Source organism: Bos javanicus, chromosome 29 (assembly GCF_032452875.1).
Source record: "Bos javanicus breed banteng chromosome 29, ARS-OSU_banteng_1.0, whole genome shotgun sequence".
NCBI lineage: Eukaryota > Metazoa > Chordata > Mammalia > Artiodactyla > Bovidae > Bos > Bos javanicus.
The window spans coordinates 1,091,713-1,116,279 of record NC_083896.1 but is presented as its reverse complement, the minus strand read 5'-3'; the positions used below and the strand labels follow the sequence as shown (position 1 = coordinate 1,116,279).

At 39.9% G+C, this 24,567-nt stretch overlaps 1 protein-coding gene across 1 annotated transcript in view; it reads left to right on the top strand.

Annotated features, from left to right (window-relative positions):
* Positions 1 to 2,512: 2,512 nt before the first annotated feature.
* MED17 (mediator complex subunit 17) overlaps positions 2,513 to 24,567 on the top strand; it is a 30,103-nt gene continuing 8,048 nt past the window's right edge. Inside the window, exons 1-8 of the mRNA XM_061405955.1 lie at positions 2,513 to 3,012; positions 6,429 to 6,595; positions 7,308 to 7,527; positions 9,746 to 9,882; positions 9,972 to 10,056; positions 10,689 to 10,841; positions 12,401 to 12,531; positions 13,594 to 13,778. Of these exons, the coding sequence (XP_061261939.1) occupies positions 2,763 to 3,012; positions 6,429 to 6,595; positions 7,308 to 7,527; positions 9,746 to 9,882; positions 9,972 to 10,056; positions 10,689 to 10,841; positions 12,401 to 12,531; positions 13,594 to 13,778 (1,328 nt within the window). The 5' untranslated portion in view covers positions 2,513 to 2,762. The remainder of the gene's footprint in view (positions 3,013 to 6,428; positions 6,596 to 7,307; positions 7,528 to 9,745; positions 9,883 to 9,971; positions 10,057 to 10,688; positions 10,842 to 12,400; positions 12,532 to 13,593; positions 13,779 to 24,567) is intronic.

Genomic DNA, 24,567 nt, shown 5'->3' with positions numbered 1-24,567 from the left:
GAAAGACTGATTGTAATCACAGATCCAGCTGGGGTGGGGCCGGGTTTCCTTTTAAATAAAATTCAGGCCACATCTGAATGCAAGCTCTCCCTCTTAGGTCCTAAAAGATGGTAGGGGGTGCAGTTCTTCCCTTTGGGAGATCTGAGTTCCATGAACCCTCAAAATCTGACAAATATTCTTCCCTCTAAGCAGATCTTAGTTTCATATGTATCCAAATGTGCAGAACACGTCACTGTTTTTGTGTGTGTGTTTTTAACTTAATTATAATTTTGTTTGCACTAGGTCTTCCTTGCTGCTATTGGGCTTCCCTGCTTCAGAGACTGGGGGCTACTCTCTAGTTGTGGTGTGTGGGCTTCTCATTGTTGTGGCTTCTCTTTTTGCAGAGCACAGGCTCTAGGGCGTGGGCTTCAGCAATTGCAATTTGGGGGTTCAGTAGTTGTGGCTCTCGGGCTCTAGAGCACAGGCTCAGTAGTTGTGAAGCATGGACTTAGTTGCTCCGTGGCATGTAGAATCTTCCTGAACCAGGGCTCAAACTCATGACCCCTGCATTGGCAGGAGGATTCTTAAGCATTGCATCACCAGGGAAGTTCCAAGACTTCACCGTTTTTCACACTTAGCTCATTAATCCATTTGGAATTTATTTTTATTTAGGATTTGACATAAGGGTGCAACTGTATTATTTTCCATATGTGATAGGTTGTTGGCCCTGTTCCTCCCATTATCCACACCCTTTTCTTTGCAAGTCTTCAGCTTCTGCAACTAAAAAGGCTGAATATAAGTCCTCTTCCATCTTTGACTTTTGGGTTTGGCCATAGTACTTGTGGATTTTGGATCTATAATGGAAGCAAGGCTTAGATCTTGTATCTCTACTGTTTCCATGGAAAGAACATATCCTGACCAGCTTGCTAGTACAATGAGCGATATGGCACAAAGCCTTCCGAATAATCTGTAGATCTATAACTGGAATTAGAACTGTTGCAGGAATGGGGATCCCTTCCAGGGCCCGAAACTGGGCTCTTGTCTAACACTCAGAAATCAATTGTCCAAGGAGACACACTTGCTGACAAAGCAAGAGATTTTATTGGGAAAGGGCACCCAGGTGGAGAGCAGTAGGGTATGGGAACCTAGGAGAACAGCTCTGCCGCATGGCTTGCAGTCTCGGGTTTTATGGTGATGGGATTAATTTCTGGGTTGTCCTTAGCCAATCATTCTGACTCAGAGTCCTTCCTGGTGGTGCACGCCTTGTTCTGCCAAGATGGATGCCAGAGAGGATTCTGGGAGGTGGTTGGACATGTGGTATCTCCTTTTGAACTTTTCCAAACTTTTCCTGTGGGTGGTGGCTTATTAGTTCCCTGTTCCTTAGCAGGACCTCCTGTCCTAAAATAACGTATGCAATTGTTACTATGGTGCCTGGCCAGGGTGGGCGGTTTCAATGAGTGTGTTTCCCCTAACAGAATCAACCAGCTGAGCCCAGCCTAGACCAAGGGACCCTCAGGTCCAGTCCAGCTGAGACAGCAGTTGCCCCAGCCAAACTGCAGAAGTATGAGCACCTTATAAAGATTAAATGAAAAATGTTTAACACACTTAGCAGTTACTGGCACAAATAGACTCCATGATAAATATTAATCAAATTTTGAAACAAGGTATTAAAACCTTTTACAAACTTATGTATAAAGAGTAAGCACAGTAATTCTCAAACATGATTGTCCAGCAATATCAGTTGAGCTTGCAAAAATAGGTTCCTCCCTTGAAAATTCACAGAACCCTCCAACACACACGTATTACTTAAGCAGACTGATACCATGGCAACCATATTTTCCTAAGTACCTTAGAAAAAGTTTAAAACTTAAACACTTAAACTTAGCACAAAACTTGGAAAGGCCCGTGATAAATGATATACATAATTCCTTCAGTTAAATAGTTTTGTAACGAAAGAATTCCTTGTCCCCCTTCATAATTCCCAGTGGAAATACTACTGATGAGACACTTTCTTAGGAACTCGGAGACTTAAGTTACATCACTGCTCTTTAACCGTACATATATTACTTTCAGTCAGGCATAAAATTAATATTATGCGCATATTACATGCCTGAGATTGTTGCCATCCTAGAGTTTACTACTACGGGAGTTTAGATAATAAACTAATTATGCAGTGTAATTTTATAAATTTTATAACTGTGCTTTAAACACAATTCATTGTTTTCCTCAAACTACACCCTTATTTTATAACTCTTTAGACTTGTCTGATGAGATTTTACAAGTCTTCAGATCCGTCGTTTCTCCTCACATCTCCGCACTCTCGGAGGGCCTCTCGTTGCTAAGATGCAGGGACCCATTCATCTCCTTTTCCCTATTCGTTTTCGGCCGACTTCTTCCTGCCTTCCTCCATCACTTTCCAACAAGCAACAGTTAAAACGGAGGAAGACCGCAGGGACCCCGCCTTCCCGCGGCCGGCCACGCCTTTCACAGACCGAGAAGCTCTTCCGCGGGCCGCAGCGGGATTCAACCCAGGCGCGCGGCCGGAAGTCTGGGCCCCGCGGCGGCCGCTTTCCTCCCGCGAGACTGCGAGCCGGGACGGGGTGAGGGCTGGGGCCTGCGGTGCATTGTGGGAAAGCGTCCGGTGTGGGCTTTGTTTCCAGACCTGGAACCGCGCTCGGTCTCCTCTCGCGCTTCCCCTGCGCCGCGGTCCTGGGTGCCCTGAGGCGCTCCACCTCCCTCCTTCGGTTGTCGCCTGGTGCGGGCGCCGAGCCGACGCCGCCAGCATGTCTGGGGTGCGCGCTGTGCGGATCAGCATCGAGTCGGCCTGCGAGAAGCAGGTCCAGGAGGTGGGCCTGGACGGCACCGAGACGTACCTGCAGCCTCTGTCCATGTCTCAGAACCTGGCGCGCCTGGCTCAGCGGATCGACTTCAGCCAGGGCTCCGGCTCCGAGGAGGAGGAGGCGGCCGGCGCCGAGGGCGACGCGCAGGATTGGGCGGGCGCGGGGTCCAGCGCTGACCAGGACGACGAGGAAGGTGAGGCCGCGGGCGCGCCCGGTGAGGTGCTGTGGACATGGCCGCGTGGGGCGGCGGCGTCGTCCGGACACTTTGGGGCACTGCTCGCCTCTCAGTCCTCGTGTCTGTGCAGGTTTCCTTGAGAGACAGCGTTGAGACGCTGTCGCTGGGGGAGTGTTTGGGTTTTCAGTTCAGTTCATTTGCTCAGTCGTGTCCCATGAACCGCAGCACGCCAGGCCTCCCTGTCCATCACCAACTCCCGGAATCCACCCAAACCCATGTCCATCGAGTCCGTGATGCCATCCAACCATCTCATCCTCTGTCGTCCCCTTCTCCTCCTGCCCTCAATCTTTCTCAGCATCAGGGTCTTTTCAAATGAGTCAGCTCTTCGCGTGAGGTGGCCAAAGTATTGGAGTTTCAGCTTTTAACATCAGTCCTTCCAATGAACACCCAGGACTGATCTCCTTTAGGATGGACTGGTTGGATCTCCTTGCAGTCCAAGGGACTCTCAAGAGTCTTCTCCAGCACTACAGTTAAAAAGCATCAGTTCTTCAGCACTCAGCTTTCTTTATAGTCCAACTCTCACAGCCATACATGACTACTGGAAAAACCATAGCCTTGACTAGACCGACCTTTGTTGGCAAAGTAATGTGATGTCTCTCCTTTTTAATATGCTGTCTAAGTTGGTCATAACTTTCCTTCCAAGGAGTAAGCGTCTTTTAATTTCATGGCTGTAGTCACCGTCTGCAGTGATTTTGGAGCCCAGAAAAATTAAGTCAGCCATTGTTTCCCCTGTTTTCCCATCTATTTGCCATGAAGTGATGGGCCCAGATGCCATGATCTTCGTTTTCTGAATGTTGAGCTTTAAGCCAACTTTTTCACTCCTCTTTCACTTTCATCAAGAGGAGCTTTAGTTCCTCTTCACTTTCTGCCATAAGGGTGGTGTCATCTGCATATCTGAGGTTATTGATATTTCTCCTGGCAATCTTGATTCCAGCTTGTGCTTCTTCCAGCCCAGCGTTTCTCTGCATATAAGTTAAATAAGCAGGGTGACAATATACAACCTTGACGTACTCCTTTTCCTATTTGGAACCAGTCTGTTGTTCCATGTCCAGTTCTAACTTTTGCTTCCTGACCTGCAAACAGGTAGCATCCCTAATGTGGCACCCTGGTTAGGAGCCCTCGAGTTCGCGTCTCTGTTCTGCCGTGTATTAGCTATGTGACTTTGAACTAATCACTGTGTTTCCACGTGCAATATGCATGATGTTACTAACTCTTACTGAGAGGAGATTATATTGACAGGAGTATGTGATAAGGTCTAGGAGGTAGGCAGAGGCCAAATCACGTAGATCCAGTCAGCCACTGTATGCGTTTGGCTTTTATTAGAAGGACAGCTGAAAGCTTTTGAAAGATTTCAAGTAGACAGATGATTTTGTTTACAGAAGATTACGCTGGATGCTACATATATAGTAAATGGATTATATAAATGGATTATAGTAAATGGGAAAATAAAACTAGTTATAGAAAAAGTATGAATGGTTTTGGATTCTTATTGTCAAAAATAAAAAAATCTAGCAGTTCTTGATTTAGTTATGTGAACAGACTCTGTGTAAATCAGAATTTAAAGATAGCATTTCAAGCCAGCTGTATTAGGACAATTAGGGATCCATTTGGTAAATAATGCCTCAAACCTCACACAGAAATATTTCCATAAGGATTGAAATAAAGATGAAGAAAATAAGGTAAATTATTGAAAAGAAGTTATAATCATGTAGCTTTGGCTCTAGGAAAGACCTTCCCCACCCCCCCCCCGCCGCCCCCCGCCGTTTATTTACTTTTTTAGCTGGGCTGGATCTTAGTTGTATGTGGGATTTAGTTCCCTGACTAGGGATCAAACCCGAGCCCCCTGCATTGGAAATGCAGAGTCTTAGCTATTGGCCCATCAGGGAAATCCCAGGAGAGACCTTCTTAAGCAAGATAGGAAACAGATGCTATGAAAGAAAAGATAGGTGTATTAATTGCATAAAATTTAACAATAGTAATGGAAAAAGATGCCACAAAGTAAAAAGATAAATAACAGGCTGGGGAAAGTATATACAACACATATGACACACAAATGGTTAATATCCCTGACATTCAGCGTCCCTTCAAACTGAAAGGAAGACAGTTCATTGAAAAAATAGGCCAAAACTGGCATTGTTGGAACCAGTCTATGTGCCCATCACACAGAAATGGTTAAATTCACTGTACATTGTTCAATTATTATTATTATTTTTGGCCACATTGCACAGCTTGCAGGGATCTTAGTTCCCCTGCTGCTGCTGCTGCTAAGTTACTTCAGTCGTGTCCAACTCTGCGACCCCATAGATGGCAGCCCACGAGGCTCCCCCATCCCTGGGATTTTCCAGGCAAGAACACTGGAATCGGTTGCCATTTCCTTCTTCAAGGCATGAAAGTGAAAAGTGAAAGTGAAGTCGCTCAGTTGTGTCTGACTTTTCGCGACCCCATGGACTGTAGCCTACCAGGCTCCTCCGTGCATGGGATTTTCCAGGCAAGACTACTGGAGTGGGGTCCATTGCCTTCTAGTTCCCCTACCAGGGATCAAAGCCAGGCCCCCTGCAGAGGAACAGCAGAGTCCTAACCACTGGACTGCCAGAGAATTCTTGAATTTACTGTATATCTATGCTTCAGACATGACTGAGTGACTGAGAACACAGTGCATGCTCCAGAATATTTTACAGTGTTAAAAGAATGAAGTAGCTCTATATTCTGATGTGAAGGTGTCTTTAGGACATATTGAGGGGCAGGGGAAGCAAGTAATGGAAAATTGGGAGTATATGTATATAAATACATAAAAAAAATTTGGATGGGGATACCCCAACAGTTATTAGTGATTGCCTCTCAGGACGAGAGAGAATTAGGGGTGGGGAATAAAGGAAAACTTTCACTTTTTACTCTGTATTTCTGTTGTTTGAACTCTCTATGGTGAGAATCTATACATCAAATTTAATTCCTAAAAGTGATTAAGAGGTTGGAAGATAATAGTGTTTACTATCAGAATGCTGCCGTTATAGGTCATTTGTAGTTTTGTACTTTTCTATGTATTGGAAATTCAACAATTCTTCAGGTTTTAAAAGCTGGAAGAAAAAAAAGATTATTAAAAAGGCTTGCTTAGATTTTAAAAGATTTGAATGCCTACTACTATTAGATTTAACTTAGGAAATTAGAATTAGTTTTGCCATTGTAGGAATGCCAACTTAAATGTTAACAAAGATTATAGAAAGGGTGGAGTGAATGGGATAAAAGAGGAAACAGTTTGAAATAGAATTCATTATTTCTTCTTTTAGTACTTTTTTTCTTGTTTTTTTAGTACTTTTGAATCTCTAAGTGAGTTTTCTATAACTAATATCTGGGTATTTTTTTCTTTCACTTTTTAGGATTGGTGAAATTTCAACCCTCCCTTTGGCCTTGGGATTCAGTGAGGAACAATTTGAGAAGTGCCCTGACAGAGATGTGTGTTCTCTATGATGTTCTTAGTATTGTTAGGGATAAAAAATTTATGACTCTTGATCCTGTCTCTCAGGATGCACTTCCTCCAAAACAGGTATTTGTGGGCTTTGATTGAATAATGGTGCCATTTTATTAAGTCTCAATACCATCTTTTAGGCTGTGTGTCTATTGTTTCCTTTTCCTTAGATGCAAAATTAAGTCCATATGAACTTTTAAAGACTGTTTTAAGCTCTCCAAAAACTCAAAATTAGGTTCTGTAATGTGATAAAAAATTGTGACATTTTTTATGAACCTTTATTATTTTGATTCTTATGCAGCCAGAAAACTTCTACTAAACTTGGCTTTTTGGAATTGATAGTGCATGGATTGATAGTGACTATGGATATTTATGTATGTATATATAATACATAGGTTTTGATTTCTCATCAGTTTCCCAGTTACAGACTTTTCTCTGAAGTATAAATGAGTGCCTTGAAAGGGTGTTCTTGTGGGTGATGTGGAGAGTGCCGTACATAAAGAGAGGAATGGCAGTGCAGAGAGGGGAACCTAACCTAGGCTGGGCCAGGTTTATGCAGTGTTAAGTTCTGATGGTGTAGTGTTTTAGTTTAGCATAAGTCTCTTATCAAGTGACCAAAGAAGTGGGTTAAGGTTATTATTCTTTTAAACATTATGTGCTTTTCTCCCTTCTCCTTGCTTTTCTTTTTTAATTTTCCCTTGAGTAGGTATTTTATTTTTGAGGAAATGTATCATTTTAAAAAAGCATTTAAAAATAATACAGCCCTACACTTCTGGATTGTTTCTGATAGAATCCTCAGACATTGCAGTTAATATCTAAAAAGAAGTCACTTGCTGGAGCAGCACAGATCCTACTGAAGGGGGCAGAGAGACTGACAAAATCAGTCACTGAAAACCAGGAAAACAAGCTACAAAGAGACTTCAACTCTGAGCTTTTGAGATTGAGGCAACACTGGAAGCTTAGAAAAGTTGGAGATAAAATTCTTGGAGATCTGAGCTACAGAAGTGCAGGTATAGATAACTGTTAAAAACTCTGCTTTTTAACAATAGTTTGTTAAAAACTATAAATGTTGATTCTTTTATAATAATACTCTCAATTACATGTTATATTTTGAAGTTTTAATTTCTGTACACATAAGCCTGAAAAAACTCAAATTATTCTCATCATAGCCTTATATGTGTGTGTAGGTTCAGTCGTGTCTCTTTGCAACCCCAAGGACTATATAGCCCACCAGGCTGTTCTGTCCATGAAATTTTCCAGGGAAAAATATTGGAATGGGTTGCCATTTCTTACTCCAGGGGATCTTCCTGACCCAGGGATTGAATCTTCATTTCCTGCGTCTCCTGCATTGGCAGACAGGTTCTTTACCACTGGTGCCACCTGGGAAGTCAGCCATATATAAAGACATATAGTTAATTTGAAAAAATTTTAGGTTCAGTTAACAGAAAGTTCAGAGATAGAGTTTATGTGCTAACACACCCTGAACCATAATTGACGTTTTAGTCAGAAATAGGAGGCGGGACTGGACTCCTCAGCTGGGGAGTTTGATCAGTACCTTAAACACTGAGCATAAAAGAAAAAAAGAAACATTTCTTTTCTTTCTTATTCTGTTTTTCTTCCTTAAGTCTGGTAAGCTGTTTTTAACTCCTGGGTAAGAAAGCAGTGGCACCCCACTCCAGTACTCTTGCCTGGAAAATCCCATGGACGGAGGAGCCTGGTAGGCTGCAGTCCATGGGGTTGCAAAGAGTCAGACACGACTGAGCGACTTCACTCTCACTTTTCACTTTCATGCATTGGAGGAGGAAATGGCAACCCACTCCAGTGTTCTTGCCTGGAGAATCCCAGGGACGGGGGATCCTGGTGGGCTGCCGTCTATGGGGTCGCACAGAGTCGGACACGACTGAAGCGGCTTAGCAGCAGTGGCAGCAAAGAGATATAATGGTGAAAACACTTCACCTTTTTTTCCATTCAGCCAGGGCTGCAACCCTAACTTAAGGAATATATTTTGTTGGAGTATATAACAAAGCTGGATGTCTTGACTTCACATCTTCTGGTATAAATTCTTTGTTGTTGAACTATAATATGTAATAGCAGGTTTCTCAAAGCAATTGTGGCAATGTCTTTAAGCTGCTGAAGTGTATTCAGAGGAGCTGTACAGTAAAAGTTTGTAAGATTCACAGCTCAATGGGGTAAAAGCTCTTGAGTGTCAAGGGATTAAAAAAAGCAAGGAGCACTGGCTGTAATCACTGAGATAACAGTAGTGGAGTGATATTTGAAAAGGATTCATTTTCCAGAGCAAGCCATGAGTATCTTCAAATTAAAGGAATATAATTTGAAGTGGTTAACTCAAGGACCTGTATGCCTTAGTATTGATGTGAATTGGGACATTTTGAGTTCTAATGGTAAAGTTCCATCAGAAGATGAATTAAGATGACAAAGACATTTTTACATTTTAATAGATGTTTATAGAAGCAGTACTTTTCTGGCTCTGGACATTGTAAGCTCTTCTCAACAAATAATTATGCATAAGAACTTTACCTGAAACGGTTACTTGTGTTGTAAGAGGATTTGATTAAATTCTGTTTTTAATTGCAAGAAAATCTTGAGCATCTTTTTGTATTATAATATAGCAGTTACATTTATCTACACCTTCCTTAGGTAATTCAGCAGCCCAGGGCAGCTATCTCAAACTTATGCACTACATACAAAGACATCACATAAAGTCTAGGAGTTGGTTGACAAAAAGTGGTGTATATGCTATCTTTTTGTCCTTCTCTTGTTGAATTCAGAACCCTTCAGTCGCAACCTTATTACAGAGGCTGAGCTCCAGAAGTGTTTAGTCTCCAAGGTTTAAATCTGTGTAAGTAGATTATATTACTTATATTACTGTGAATATATATATGTATATATAGTCTAGAATTATATTCATTTTATCAAAACTCCATTGGAATAAAACAGTTTGGATAGCCTGTGGAGTTCTTATAATGATACCATTAGACTAAGACAGGTTATTTTTTTTTTTAAGGTAAATAGCTGTTTTCTCCTGCTTTCTTTCTTCTTTTTGCTTACCATGCCTCTTCCTCCCCACACCCCTGAAACACACATTTTTGGTGGGAACTTAATGTATACTTCACTGATATGTAGGTGAGATATTATTATATACTCAGTAATTTCTGTTGAATAAACATGTTAACTGTTTTGATTTTCCTGTTTTTAATATCCCATTAGGGTCTCTGTTTCCCCATCATGGTACATTTGAAGTAATAAAGAATACAGATATTGATCTAGACAAGAAGATACCTGAAGATTACTGTCCCCTTGATGTCCAGATTCCTAGTGATTTAGAAGGGTCTGCATATATCAGGGTATTTGTCTAGTATTTTTCAAGTAATTTCCTATTAATAGCCCAGAAGCTAATTAGCTAACATATTTTTGTGTTATTATTTTCACATAGGTTTCAATTCAAAAACAGGCTCCAGACATAGGTGACCTTGGCACAGTTAACCTCTTCAAACGACCTTTGCCTAAATCCAAACCAGGTATAGTTCTGTTCTCTAACTTCTGGTCTTGTCTGCCCTGACTAAAAGTAAATATAGTTAGGAAAAATAGGTACTTTAAATAAGAGCAATTGGAAATATGACTTTATAATTTGTTAATCAATTATTAGTGAATAGCTGTGCAGTCCTTTTGTTTTTTCGCCACACCATGCACCTTGTAAAATTTTAGTTCTCTGACCAGGAATTGAACACAGGCCCTCAGCAGCAAGAGTGCAGAATCCTCATGACAGGATCACGAAGGAATTCCTGTGCAGTCTTTTTTGAAAGGTTGAACTTATTTACCATTTTTCTCTGTGTAGAAGAAGTAAAAAATTCTATATTTTGGAAAGGGTATGCTGTAATACATAGTTTTCTGAACTTCTGTTGTACGTATTTAGATCATCATTTAAGCTAGTTAATGCCTAAGATAGTTAGGTAATTAAGGGACTTCCCTGCTGGTTCAGTGGTTGGGAGTAGGGGGTACACAGATTTGATCCCTGGTCAGGGAACTAGGATCCCACGTGCTGTAGGGTAGCTAGGCCCAAGACCTGCAATGAAGACCTACTTCAACACAAATCTTAAAAAAGTAATAACAATTGGGTAATGACTATGTACGCATGTTCCCTGTTTTTCAGGTTCCCCACATTGGCAGACAAAATTAGAAGCAGCACAAAATGTTCTCTTATGTAAAGAAATTTTTGCACAGCTCTCCCGGGAAGCTGTTCAAATTAAATCACAGATCCCTCACATTGTGGTGAAAAATCAGATTATCTCTCAGCCCTTCCCAAGTAAGTGCAGCCTACCCTTTTGAGTGATAATTAAAACTTTGTGATTTGGGGGCCAGGACAAAGAGGGTAGCAGTTTGGGTATGTTGAAGGAATAGTAACAGCAGAGAAGTAGTGTGCAGCCCCAAATAACAGCCATAACAGCCAGCAAAGTGTGCAGCCCAGTCTGCACTGCTGACTGTTCTGTGTAGTGGTGTCACTCCTGGCTTTAAACAATATTGGTTAAAGTTTGCCCTAGCAAACGTGTTATTAGCTAACAGTTGCTTTGAGGTGTCTATGCCAACACTATTTGTAGATTTCCTAAGGTCCTCGTATTATCTAGATGAGATGTCAATTAGAAAATGCTTAATTTTAAAATATTTTTAAATTTTGTATTGAGGTATAGTTGATGTATAAGTTTCAGGTGTACAACATAGCAATTTACAATCTTTAAATGTTGTATTCCATTTATAGTTATAGAATATAGATCCTTGTAACTTATTTTATACATAGTTTTTACTTTTTTAAAAAAAGTTTTAAAAATAACATTCATTTCTTAAAAGTTAAGATGTGCATAATAGGAAACAAAAAAAAAAACACAAGAAGCAAAAAACTCATTCATAATCACAAGTAGTTTTACCGTTTGATGTAGTCTTCAAGGTCTTTTGTGTATTCTTGATCCTCTGCCCCTATGTTGCCCCTCCCTGCTTCCCTCTTCCCACTAGTAACCAGTAGTTTGTTCTCTGTGTGTCTGTTTCTTTTTTGTTATATTCACTAGTTTGTTTTATTTTTTAGAATCCATTTGTAAGTGATACCATGCAACATTTGTCTTTCTCTAATTTCATTTAGCATAATACTCTCTAAGTCTGTCCATGTTGTTGCATATGACAAAATGTCATTTTTTATGACTGAGTAGTACTCCATTGTATTTATATATACCACATCTTTTTTATCCACTCATCTGTTGCTTCCATACCTTGGCAATTGTGTATAATACTTCTATGAACATTGGGGTGCATGTATCTTTTTCAGTTAGTGTTTCTATTTAGAAGATCCTTAATTAAATATCCATAATATCCTAAATTTATGGAAATTGGATTTAAAATATTTTTCAGAAACAGATTTAACAAGAGATCAATTTTTAATTAACTCCACTTGTTTTTTTACATAAATTCTGAGTATCTTCTTAGATCTTGTTAAGAGAATGGGTTTCTGGAGTGAAAAATTTCATCCTGATTCTCATGGGAACAGGGAAGGTCTTCTAGTCAGTAATACCAGATATTAACTCTGTTTTATTTTTTAATTTAAAATCTAGAAGTAACAAATTACAGTTTCTGTTCACCTGTCTTTAGCCATAGCTGAACGTCAGCAGCCACATTATAAGTCAGTAGAAATTGAATACATGGTAGTTTATCGTATTCATGGTTAGTCATTTTGGTGTAAAAATGTTAATCACAAAAGCCTCCTCTTTAAGTTCAGAATGTATCTTTTGAAAATGGGCTGTGATAATACTTTATGAAAATAGTTTGTGCTTTTCCATATTATAGGTTATTTATGTCTATCCTACTTATTTTTATAAATAGGCTTGCAGTTATCTATTTCTTTGTGCCATTCTTCAAATGATAAGAAATCCCCAAAATCTGCTACTGAGAAGCAAAGTCCAGAGGACCATCTTTATGTTCTAGAGCATAATTTGCATCTACTGATTAGAGAGGTAATGAAGTAAATGTTTTCTTTGCATTGTGCTAAGTGTACGTACAGCAGTGAAAGTACACAACCTTCTCACTGCTGAGTCCTCGTTATTCATAAAGCAATGACATTCACTAGTTGTGCTGTGAAAGATCTTGTTATGGGCTCAGGGAACACAGAGAATATGAATATGGTCTCTGTGGCCAAGCATAGCTTCTATTCTACCACAGGTTTTATAGAGAGGTGTAAGAAATGCATGCTAAAGGTTGATTCTGATTGGGTAATCGGAAAATGTCTTGCCAGTGCCTATGAACAGGATTACTTGAATTATTTCAGGATACATTCTACTTACAGGTTATTTAGAACTGTCCTGAGAATCTTCTAATAAGAATATATATTCCATCCGCCCATGCCTCACCCCAAGATCTGGTCTAGTTAGTTGTGATGGTGCAAGGATCAGTACTTTTTTTATATTCCTAAGGTGGTTCTGTTGTACCTAGGTTTTACAACCTCTAATCCAGGATATAGTAGAATAACTATGTACTGATTGCATGTGTTCTGTCAATGGGACTTACTGAAGAATATTTATTTTTGTTTTTTATAAAAGTTTTAACATAAAAACTAATGACAGCTGGAGAGAGACCCTTTTCTTTAGCAACACATTTAGCATAGCCTAATAGATGTTGGGAGAAGGCAATGGCAGCCCACTCCAGTACTCTTGCCTGGAAAATCCCATGGGCGGAGGAGCCTGGTAGGCTGCAGTCCATGGGGTCGCTAAGAGTTGGACACGACTGAGCGACTTCACTTTCACTTTTCACTTTCATGCATTGGAGAAGGCAATGGCAACCCACTCCAGTGTTCTTGCCTGGAGAATCCCATGGGCGGAGGAGCCCGGGATTCAGTCGGACACGACTGAAGTGACTTAGCAGCAGTAGATGTTAACATGTTATCTGTGTGCCTAGACTACCTTTATATGTGCTTCCAATACATTGCTTTCGTGTTTCTAAACTTTGAGCCATGATTTGATCGAACATTGTGTAGTTAATATGTGGGTATTGGCTGTTGAAAATGGCTGTTCTTGTTACAGTTTCATAAACAGACCTTGAGTTCCATTATGATGCCACATCCAGCAAGTGCACCTTTCGGCCACAAGAGAATGCGACTTTCTGGTCCTCAAGCTTTTGATAAAAATGAAATTAATTCAATACAGTCAAGTGAAGGGCTTCTGGAAAAAATAATTAAACAAGCAAAGCATATATTTCTGAGGAGTAGGTAAGGACAAAGTTACTATCTTTCTTTGAAACTGCAGTCCTTTTTTCTTTATGTTACCTTATGTACATTATTTTTGGCATACTTTAATCTTTTTTCCCAGGGAGAGGGAGGTGACTGCAGTATAAGAGTTTATGGTTGTCGATGGCCCTGTCAAGTTTGGGGAAGCCTTAGATCTATTGCCCATGTAACTTTTTTGTTTCCAACACTTGGCATTAAAGTTTTGAAAGACAGCTGAGTAGGAACGTGCCTTGGAACACCAAACTTTCTATGATAACCCATCCATGAGCTACTTTTCCTGAACTGGTTGAAACCTTTTTTGAAGCTTTCCATATATTTTTCGGTTGTCCCGCATTTTAGGATTTTGGAAGGCACTCTCCTATATGTTGACTTATTTGATGCTTAGTTGTGGGTCAGGTTGTGTTAGCACATTTTTTACGATGGTAAAACTGGGATTCAGAGAAGTTGTTCCACTTGCTCAAGGTTATACAACTAAAAGATTAGCAAAGTCAGGATTTAGGCCTAACTTCAAAGCTCATTTTTGTTCTTTTTTAAAAATTTTATTTATTTTAATTGGAGGCTAATTACTTTACAACATTGTAGTGGTTTTGCCATACATTGACATGAATCAGCCATGGGTGTACATGTGTCCCCCATCCTGAACCCCCCTCCCGCCTCCCTCCCCATCCTAACCCTCAGGGTTGTTCCCAGTGCACTGGCTTTGAGTGCCCTGTTTCATGCATCTCAATTGGACTGGTGATCTGTCTCACATACGGTAATAATACATGTTTCAGTGCTCTTCTCTCAAATCATCCCACCCTCACTTTCTGCCACAGAGTCCAAAAGACTGTTCTATACATCTGTGTCTCTTTTGCTGTCTTGCATATAGGGTCATCATTACCATCTTTCTAAATTACATATATATGCATTAATGTACTGTTTTGGTCTTCTTTCTGACTGACTTCACTCTGTATAATAGGCTCCAGTTTCATCCACATCATTAGAACTGATTCAAATACATTCTTTTTAATAGCTGACTAATATTCCATTGTGTATGTGTACCACAACTTTCTTATCCATTCATCTGCTGATGGACATCTAGGTTGCTTCCATGTCCTGGCTATTATAAACAATGCTGCGATGAACATTGGGGTACATGTGTCGCTTTCAATTCTGGTTTCCTTGGTGTGTACACCCAGCAGTGGAATTGTTGGGTCGTATGGCAGTTCTATTTCCAGTTTTTTAAGGAATCTCCACACTGTTCTCCATAGTGGCTGTACTAGTTTGCATTCTCACCAACAGTGTAAGAGGGTTCCCTTTTCTCCACACCCTCTCCAGTATTTATTGTTTGTACACTTTTGGATAGCAGCCATTCTGACTGACTTGAAATGGTACCTCATTGTGGTTTTGATTTGCATTTCTCTGATGATGAGTGATGTTGAGCATCTTTTCATGTGTTTGTTAGCCATCTGTATGTCATTTTTGGAGAAATATCTGTTTAGTTCTTTGGCCCAATTTTTGATTGGGTCATTTATTTTTCTAGTATTGAGCTGCATGATCAGCTTGTATATTTTTGACATTAATTCTCTGTCAGTTGCTTCATTTCCTATTATTTTCTCCCACTCTGAAGGCTGTCTTTTCACCTTGCTTAGAGTTTCCTTCGTTGTGCAAAAGGTTTTAAGTCTAATTAGGTCCCATTTGTTTATTTTTGCTTTTATTCCCATTACTCTGGGAGGTGGGTCATAGAGGATCCTGCTGTGATTTATGTCAGAGTGTTTTGCCTATGTTTTCCTCTAAGAGTTTTATAGTTTACATTTAGATCTTTAATCCATTTTGAGTTTAATTTTGTGTATAGTGTTAGAAAGTGTTCTAGTTTCATTCTTTTACAAATGGTTAACCAGTTTTCCCAGCACCACTTGTTAAAGAGATTGTCTTTTCTCCATTGTATATTCTTGCCTTCTTTCTCAAAGATAAGGTGTCCATAGGTGTGTGGATTTATCTCTGGGCTTTCTATTTTGTTCCATTGATCTATAGTTCTGTCTTTGTGCCAGTACCATACTGTCTTGATAACTATAGCTTTATAGTATAGTCTGAAGTCAGGCAGGTTGATTCCTCCAGTTCCATTCTTCTTTCTCAAGATTGCTTTGATTATTTGAGGTTTTTTGTATTTCCATACAAATGTTGAAATTATTTGTTCTAGTTCTGTGAAAAATACCGTTGGTAGCTTGATAGGGATTGCATTGAATCTGTAGATTGCTTTGGGTAGTATACTCATTTACATTGATTCTTCTGAACCATGAACTTGGTATATTTCTCCATCTATTTGTGTCATCTTTTATTTTCTTTCATCAGTATTTTATAGTTTTCTGTATATAGGTCTTTTGTTTCTTTAAGTAGATTTAGTCCTAAGTATTTTATTCTTTTTGTTGCAATGGTGAATGGAATTGTTTCTTTAATTTCTCTGTTTTTCATTGTTAGTGTATAGGAATGCAGGGGATTTCTGTGTATTAATTTTATATCCTGCAGCTTTACTATATTCATTGATTAGCTCTAGTAATTTTCTGGTGGAGTCTTTAGGGTTTTCTATGTGGAGAATCATGTCATCTGCAAACAGTGAGAGTTTTACTTCTTCTTTTCCAATCTGGATTCCTTTTATTTCTTTTTTTCTCTGATTGTTGTGGCTAAAACTTCCAAAACTATGTTGAATAGTAGTGGTGAGAGTGGGCACCCTTGTCTTGTTCCTGACTTTAGGGAAAATGCTTTCAGTTTTTCACCATTGAGGATAATGTTTGCTGTGGGTTTATTATATATGGCATTTAATATGTTGAAGTATGTCCTTTTATGCCTGCTTTTGGAGGGTTTTTATCATAAATGGATGTTGAATTTTGTCAGAGGCTTTCTCTGCACCTTTGAGATAATCATGTAGTTTTTATCTTTCAATTTGTTAATGTCAAGTATGTTGATTGATTTGTGAATATGTTGATTGATTTGTGAATACTGAAGAATCTTTGCATCCCTGGGATAAAGCCCACTTGATCATGGTGTATGATCTTTTTAGTATGTTGTTGGATTCTGTTTGCTAGAATTTTGTTAAGGATTTTTGCATCTGTGTTCATCAGTGATATTGGCCTGTAGTTTTCTGTTTTTGTGGCATCTTTGTCTGGCTTTGGTATTAGGGTGATGGTGGCCTCGTAGAATGAGTTTGGCAGTTTACCTTCCTCTGCAATTTTCTGGAAGAGTTTGAGTAGGATAGGTGTTAGTTCTTCTCTAAATTTTTGGTAGAATTCAGCTGTGAAGCCATCTGGTCCTGGGCTTTTGTTTGTTGGAAGATGTTTGAGTACAGTTTCTATTTCTGTGCTTGTGATAGGTCTGTTAAGATTTTCTATTTCTTCCTGGTTCAGTTTTGGAAAGTTATACTTTTCTAAGAATTTGTCCATTTCTTCCAAGTTGTCCATTTTATTGTCATATAGTTGCTGATAGTAGTTTCTTATGATCCTTTGTATATCTGTGTTGTCTGTTGTGATTTCTCCATTTTCATTTCAAGTTTGGTTGATTTGATTCTTGTTACTTTTTTGTTTGATGAGTCTGGCTAATAGTTTGTCTATTTTATCTTCTCAAAAAACCAGCTTTTAGTTTTGTTGATTTTTGCTGTAGTCTCCTTTATTTGTTTTTCTTTTATTTCTGCCCTGATTTTTATGATTTCTTTCCTTCTACTAACCCTGGGGTTCTTCATTTCTTCTTTTTCAAGTTGCTTTAGGTGTGAAGTTCGGTTATTTATTTTTCTCTTGTTTCTTGAGGTAAGCTTGTGTTGCTATGAACCTCCTCAGAGCACTGCTTTTACTGAATCCCATAAGTTTTGGTTTGTCGTGTTTTCATTTGTTTCTATGCATATTTTGATTTCTTCTGTGATTTGTTGTTTATTCAGCAGCATGTTGTTCAGCCTCCATATGTTGGGGTTTTTAATAGTTTTTCTTCTGTAATTGACATCTGATCTTCCTGCATTGTGGTCAGAAAATATGCTTGGAATGATTTCAGTTTTTTTGAATTTACAAAGGCTAGATTTATGGCCAGGATGTGATCTAACCTGGAGAATGTTCGTGTGCCTTGAGAAAAAGGTGAAATTCATTGTTTTGAGGTGAAATGTCCTATAGGTATCAATTATGTCTAACTGTATCCATTGTATCATTTAAAGTTTGTATTTCCTTGCTAATTTTCTGTTTGGTTGATCTATCCATAGGTGTGAGTGGGGTATTAGAATCTCCCACTATTATTGTTAATTTCCCCTTTCATACTTGTTAACATTTGCCTTACCTATTCTGGTGCTCCTATGTTGGGTGCATATATATTTACAATTTTTTTTTTTTTTCCCTCCCTACCTTCCCTATAATTGTTTTAAACCTCTTCTTGGATTGATCCTTTGATCACTATGTACTGTTCTTCTTTGTCTCTTTTCACGGCCTTTATTTCAAAGTCTATTTTATCTGATATGGGTATTGCTACTGCTTTCTTTTGGTCTCCATTTGCATGAAATATCTTTTTCCAGTCCTTCACTTTCATTCTGTATGTGTCCCTTTGTTAGAGGTGGGTCTCTTGTAGACAGCATTATGGGGGTCTTGTTTTTGTATCCATTCAGCCAGTCTTTGTCTTTTGGTTGGGATATTCAACCCATTTACATTTAAGGTAAGTATTGAAAAGTGTGATCCTGCTGTCATTTACTTTGTTGTTTTGGGTTTGAGTTTATACACCTTTTCTGTGTTTCCTGTCTAGAGAAGATCCTTTAGCATTTGTTAAAGAGCTGGTTTGGTGGTGTTGAATTCTCTCAGCTTTTGCTTGTCTGTAAAGCTTTTGATTTCTCCTTCATATTTGAATGAGATCCTGGCTGGGTATAGTAATCTGGGTTGTAGGTTTTTCTGTTTCATCACTTTAAGTATGTCCTGCTAGTCCCTTCTGGCCTGAAGAGTTTCTATTGAAAGATGAGTTGTTACCCTTATGGGGATCTCCTTGTGTATTACTTGTTGCTTTTATCTTACTGCTTTTAGTATTTGTTCTTTGTGTTTGATCTTCGTTAATATGATTAATATGTGTTTTGTGGTGTTTCGCCTTGGGTTTATCCTGTTTGGGACTCTCTGGGTTTCTTGGACTTGGGTGGCTATTTCCTGCCCAATTTTAGGTAAGTTTTCAACTATTATGTCCTCAAGTATTTTCTCATGGCCTTTCTTTTGTCTTCTTGTTTTGGGACTCCTATGATTCGAATGTTGGGGCATTTAACATTGTCCCAGAGGTCTCTGAGCTTGTCCTCATTTCTTTTAATTCTTTTTTCCTTTTTTCCTCTCTGCTTCATTTTATTTCCACCATTCTATCTTCCATCTTACTTGTACTATCTTCTGCCTTAGTTATTCTACTGTTGGTTACCTCCAGATTGCTTTTGATCTCAGTTTTTGTGTTATTCATTATTGACTGACTCTTTTTTATTTCTTCTAGGTCCTTTTTAAACATTCCCTGCATCTTCTCAATCCTTGCCTCTAGTCTGTTTATCTGTAACTCCATTTTGTTTTCAAGATTTTGGATCATCTTTACTATCATTATTCTGAATTCTTTTTCAGGTAGACTCCTATCTCCTCCTCTGGTTTGGTTTGGTGTGCATTTATCATGTTCCTTTACCTGCTGAATATTTCTCTCCCTTTTCATTTTGTTTAGATTGCTGTGTTTGGGGGTACCCTTTCTGGAAGTTTGTGGTTCCTCTTTATTGTGGAGGTTCCTCCCTGTGGGTGGGGTTGGACAAGTGGCTTGTCAAGGTTTCCTGGTTAGGGAAGCTTGCATCTGTGTTCTCGTGGGTGGAGCTGGATCTCTTCTCTCTGAAGTGCAATGAAGTGTCCAGTAGTGAGTTTTAGGGCATCGATGGGTTTGGCATGGCTTTGGGCAGCCTGTCTTTTAATGCTCAGGATTGTGTTCCTGCTTTGCTGGAGAATTAGCTTGGTGTGTCTTGCTCTGGTATTTGTTGGCTCTTGGGTGGAGCTTGGTTTCCGTGTCAGTATGGACGCTTTTGGAGGAGCTCTAGTCTATTAATATTCCCTGGGATCAGGAGTTCTCAAGTTTTGGATTTAAGCCTCCTGCCTCTGGCTTTCAGTCTTATTCTTACAGTAGCCTCAAGACTTATCCATCCATACAGTGCAGATGATAAAACATCTCGGTTAATAGTGAAAAAATTCTCCACAGTGAGGGACACCCAGAGAGGTTCACAGAATTACATGGAGAAGAGAAGAGGGAAGAGGGAGATAGAGGTGACCAGGAAGAGAAGAGGGGGAATCAAAAGGGGAGAGAGCAGTCTAGCCAGTAATCAATTCCCTATGTGCTCTCCACAGTCTGGAACACTCAGAGAAGTTCACGGAGTTACATGGAGAAGAGAAGGGGGGAAGGAGGAGATAGAGGTGACCAGGAGAAAAGGGAGAATCAAAAGGAGAGAGAGTAATCAAGCTAGTAATCACATCCGTAAGTGAAAATGGATACTGGAGATTAGATTCTTAAAGGTAAAAAATTGATAACAAATACCAGAAAGCCAAGATTAAAAATCTAGAGTAGAGAATAGAGTCTCAAAAATACAATATTAAAAATAGAAAACAAAATCAATCACAAAAATTATAAAAAATATATGTATGAAATTTGCTTTAAAAATAGGGTCTTTTTTTTTTGCAAGGTAATAATAGGTTATAAAAATGAAAATTAAAGGAGCAATAAAGAACTTAAAAATTTTTAAAGGGATAATAGTAAAAATATATCTAGGAATTTCTCTGGAGCTGTTGCGGGCAGTGTGGGGTCAGTTCAGTTTCAGATAGTTCCTTGTACAGAGGCCCCCTCCAGTTCTCAGTTAACTACAGGGTTTTAATCAGTTGCACCTGTCAGTTCCAGAGTGGTTCCCTCTTGTTTGCTTCATTTGGCTTCCTCTGTTTCTAATTTCTGCCCTGAAACAAGGGAGTGAAGGTGGTCACTTATTTAGGCTCACTTGTTCAATTGTGCTGTGGGGAGGGAGGAACACTGCAAACAAATATCACTGGCGTATGTGGGGAGTGCTCGCAGTATGTGGACCACACTGAGTCTGCCCCCACTCATGGCATTTGCTTTATGGGTCTACACTGCTCAGGCTCCAGGGTGCTCTGCAGGGCACTGTCCAAAGCGGGCCCTGCATTTTGTGTACTTCCCAGCTCTAAGCTGCTCAGATTCTTGGGTACTCCACAAGGGCACAGACTTGGCTGGGCCTGCATTTTGTGCCCTTCCCAGGTCCGAGCAGCTCCGGCAACCAGGTGCTTGGCGAGCACACTCTACCCAGGTGGGCCATGTGTCTTAATCACCTCCCCGGTCCTGGACGCTCGGTTTCCTGGGTGTACTGTGTGTGTCCTCTGGTGAGCTAATCTCAGGCTGCAACCCTCCTGGCAGGTGTCAGCCATCCAGGACACCAGGAGGACATGGTTAGCAACTAGGAGCCCGCTCACAATTTGGTTGAGGTTGCCCTGCCCTGGGGCCAAGATTGCCCCTTGCCTTCTGGCTCTGACTGTCGCCCACCTGCCTCTTTGCCTCTGGTGGGGGGAGGGGCCGGTCCGCAGCCGGCCAGCTCTCCTTTGGTGATCGCTCAGTCCTTTGTTCTCTGTGCGGGCCAGGCTGCACCTTAGGTTAGAGCCTGCGCCTCCCTGTCCATCCCCTGCTCGCTGGTGGCGGAGGCAAGCATCCTGGCTGCTTCTCCCCTGGGAGTTGCGGTTAGGCGTGTATTTTGTGGGGTTTTTTTTTTTTCTCTCTCTTGGTTATGTTGCCCTCTGACACTCAAAAACTACCCACAGACCTGCTGGTGAGAGGGTTTTCTGCTGTTTGGAAACTTCTCCTCCTTCACGACTCCCTCCCCAAGACAGGTCTCTGTCCCTAACTCTTTTGTCTCTTTGTCTTTTATATTTTGTCCTGCCTCCTTTTGAAGTGAGTAGGCTGCCTTTCTGGGTGCCTGGTGTCTTCTGCCAGTGTTCAGAAATTGTTTTGTGGAAGTTGCTCAGCATTCAGATGATCTTTTGATGAATTTATGGGGGAGAAAGTGGTTTCCCCATCCTATTCCTCGACCATCTTGGGACCGCCCTCTGATTTTCTTTCTTCCGTACATCATTTACTAAAGAACTTGGCATGATTGGCCCTAAACAAAGTCTTTTCCAAATGCCACAGGGTGCTCTTCTGTTTCCTTATTGGCACTTAGTGAAGAGGTCTGTTTTTACTTCTTTCAGTGATGGTGCCTTGATGGTACTCAGCAGGCGAGGGCACACTGTTTTTGTGGATGACATTTTACTTTGAATTTTATTTTTCCTGTTAATACAGTCATAGCTTTATTTGTCATGGTTTTATATTAGTCTCAGGATGGAAACTTTCAGTAAAATGAATTTGGAAGACATGTTGAGACAACAGCATGATACATTGAAAGGAGTACGGAATTCAGGATGAAAGATACACTTCAGCCAGGGCTCAGCCACTTGCTGAGTAATTTGGGGCAAGTTAAGGCAGTGGCTTCCCTGGTGGCTTAGAGGTTAAAGCATCTGCCTGGAATGTGGGAAACCCGGATTCGATCCCTGGGTCAGGAAGGTCCCCTGGAGAAAGAAATGGCAACCCACTCCAGTAGTCTTGCCTGGAGAATCCCATGGAGGGAGGAGCCTGGTAGGGATTGCAAAGAATCGGACACGACTGAGTGACTTCACTTCACTTCACTTCAAGGCAGTGGCAGCCCACTCCAGTACTCTTGCCTGGGAAATCCCATGGATGGAGGAGCCTGGTAGGCTACAGTCCATGGGGTCGCAAAGAGTCAGACACGACTGAGCAACTTCACTTTCACTTTTCACTTTCATGTACTGGAGAAGGAAATGGCAACCCACTCCACTATGCTTGCCTGGAGAATCCCAGGGATGGGAACCTGGTGGGCCGCCGTCTATGGGGTCGCACAGAGTTGGACATGACTGACGTGACTTAGCAGCAGCAGCACTTAATATCTAATCCTCTCTCAATTGGGGTTAAAGGACTCTGGTCAAATTGAATAGTGGATACACAGGTTCCTTATAAACAGTAGGAGTACTATGTTAGATGACTGTTACTTTCCATTTGTACATTTCAAGTATAAAAGCTATTGAGTATGTTAATGTTGAAAATTTCTGATTAACCATAAAGTTAAATATTCCCTGAAATAAATGAGGGGCATGGGAAAAGTTATCTTTAGAACCATTTTGTTTCAGAATTGGGCTTCCCTGGTGGCTCAGGCAATAAAGAATCTGCCTGCCTGCAATGCAGGAGACCTGGGTTAGATTCCTGGTCGGGAAAATCCCCTGGAGAAGGGAATGGCTACCTACTCCAGTATTCTTGCCTGGAGAATTTCATGGACAGAGGATCCTGGCGGGCTATAGTCCATGCAACCATGGGGTCACAGAGAGTCAGATACAAGTGAGCAGCTAATGCATTTCAGAATAGTAGTTGTAATCTTGGAAGCAGCAAAACTTTAAAAAATGTTCCCTTTTCTCCCCTTAGGTATAGAAATAATGTTCTAAATGTATTGACCCATCTGTGTAATTCCATACAGTTAACATTCATATATTTTTACATACATTTGACCATTGAACAACATAAGAGTTAGGGGTACCGACCCTCTGTATTGAAAATACAGATATAAGTTATGCTTGGGCACCAAACAGGCAGTTCCTCCGTTTCCCAGATCTGCCATTCCTGGATTTAAGCAACCATGAATTGTGCAGTGTTGTAGTAATTATTTTGTGAAAAAGATTCTCTTGTAAGTGTACAAGTGCAGTTCAGACCCATTGTTCATGGGTCAACAGTATATGTGTCAGGGCATTTTTTTTTTAAGTAAATATGGTATCATAAAATTTTATACCCTACCTTCAAAGATATTTTAATAGCTATGTGATAGCCCATTGTGTAAATATTCCATGATTTCTTTTACCAATTCTCAATTGCTATATATCTTTTTATTTCCAATTTGTTGATATATATTAACACTGAGATGAAAACTCTCACATATTTATCTGCTGTAAAAATTCTTGAAGCACTGCCAGGGAAACAAATCACAGAAGAAGAAGGGAAAGTTAAAAATGGACTGAAAGAAATTAGTACTAGAGCAGGAACAGGATACAAGAGCATATAAAAATTGATATAAAAATCACTTGTCCTCAGTAGCTAGTCTCATTTCTTCCATTTCCTCATTCCTTTTCCTTCTCTAGCTGATAAAGTGCTAATATCAGATTTTAGACACTGAGGATCTTGTAGTTTGGTTGATTTACGTAATTTATGCTTTGTTTCTAGGCAGTGGCTATTCATTAGTGTGTATAAAATGTAAAGGAAAGATTATTGGCTCTGGAGTTAGACTTCCAGATTTTCTGCCCCAAATAGCTTCAAACTTTGGGCAAGTCACTAAACTTCGCTAAACTGCTTTTGTTCCTTCTGAAAAATGGAGGTAATAGTAGTAGTGTCTACTTTTGTTGTTCATAAGGTTAAAATAATTCATGAAAGCACTTATTACAGTATTTGGTACATAATCACTTAATAAATCTTATTTCTCACTTATACATATCTTTCTTGGGGTATAGGTTTTAATTGTGCAGTAAATCTTTCTAGCTTTTCTTGAAAATACTAATTCCATGACAGTAATAGTTCTCAAGTGTGGATATATCCCAAGTTATTTGTTACCAGGGATCAAATACTGATATTTATGAATAATTTATATTCTTTTTAGAGATTAGATTAGTACCCTACAAGTATGCCTTTCACT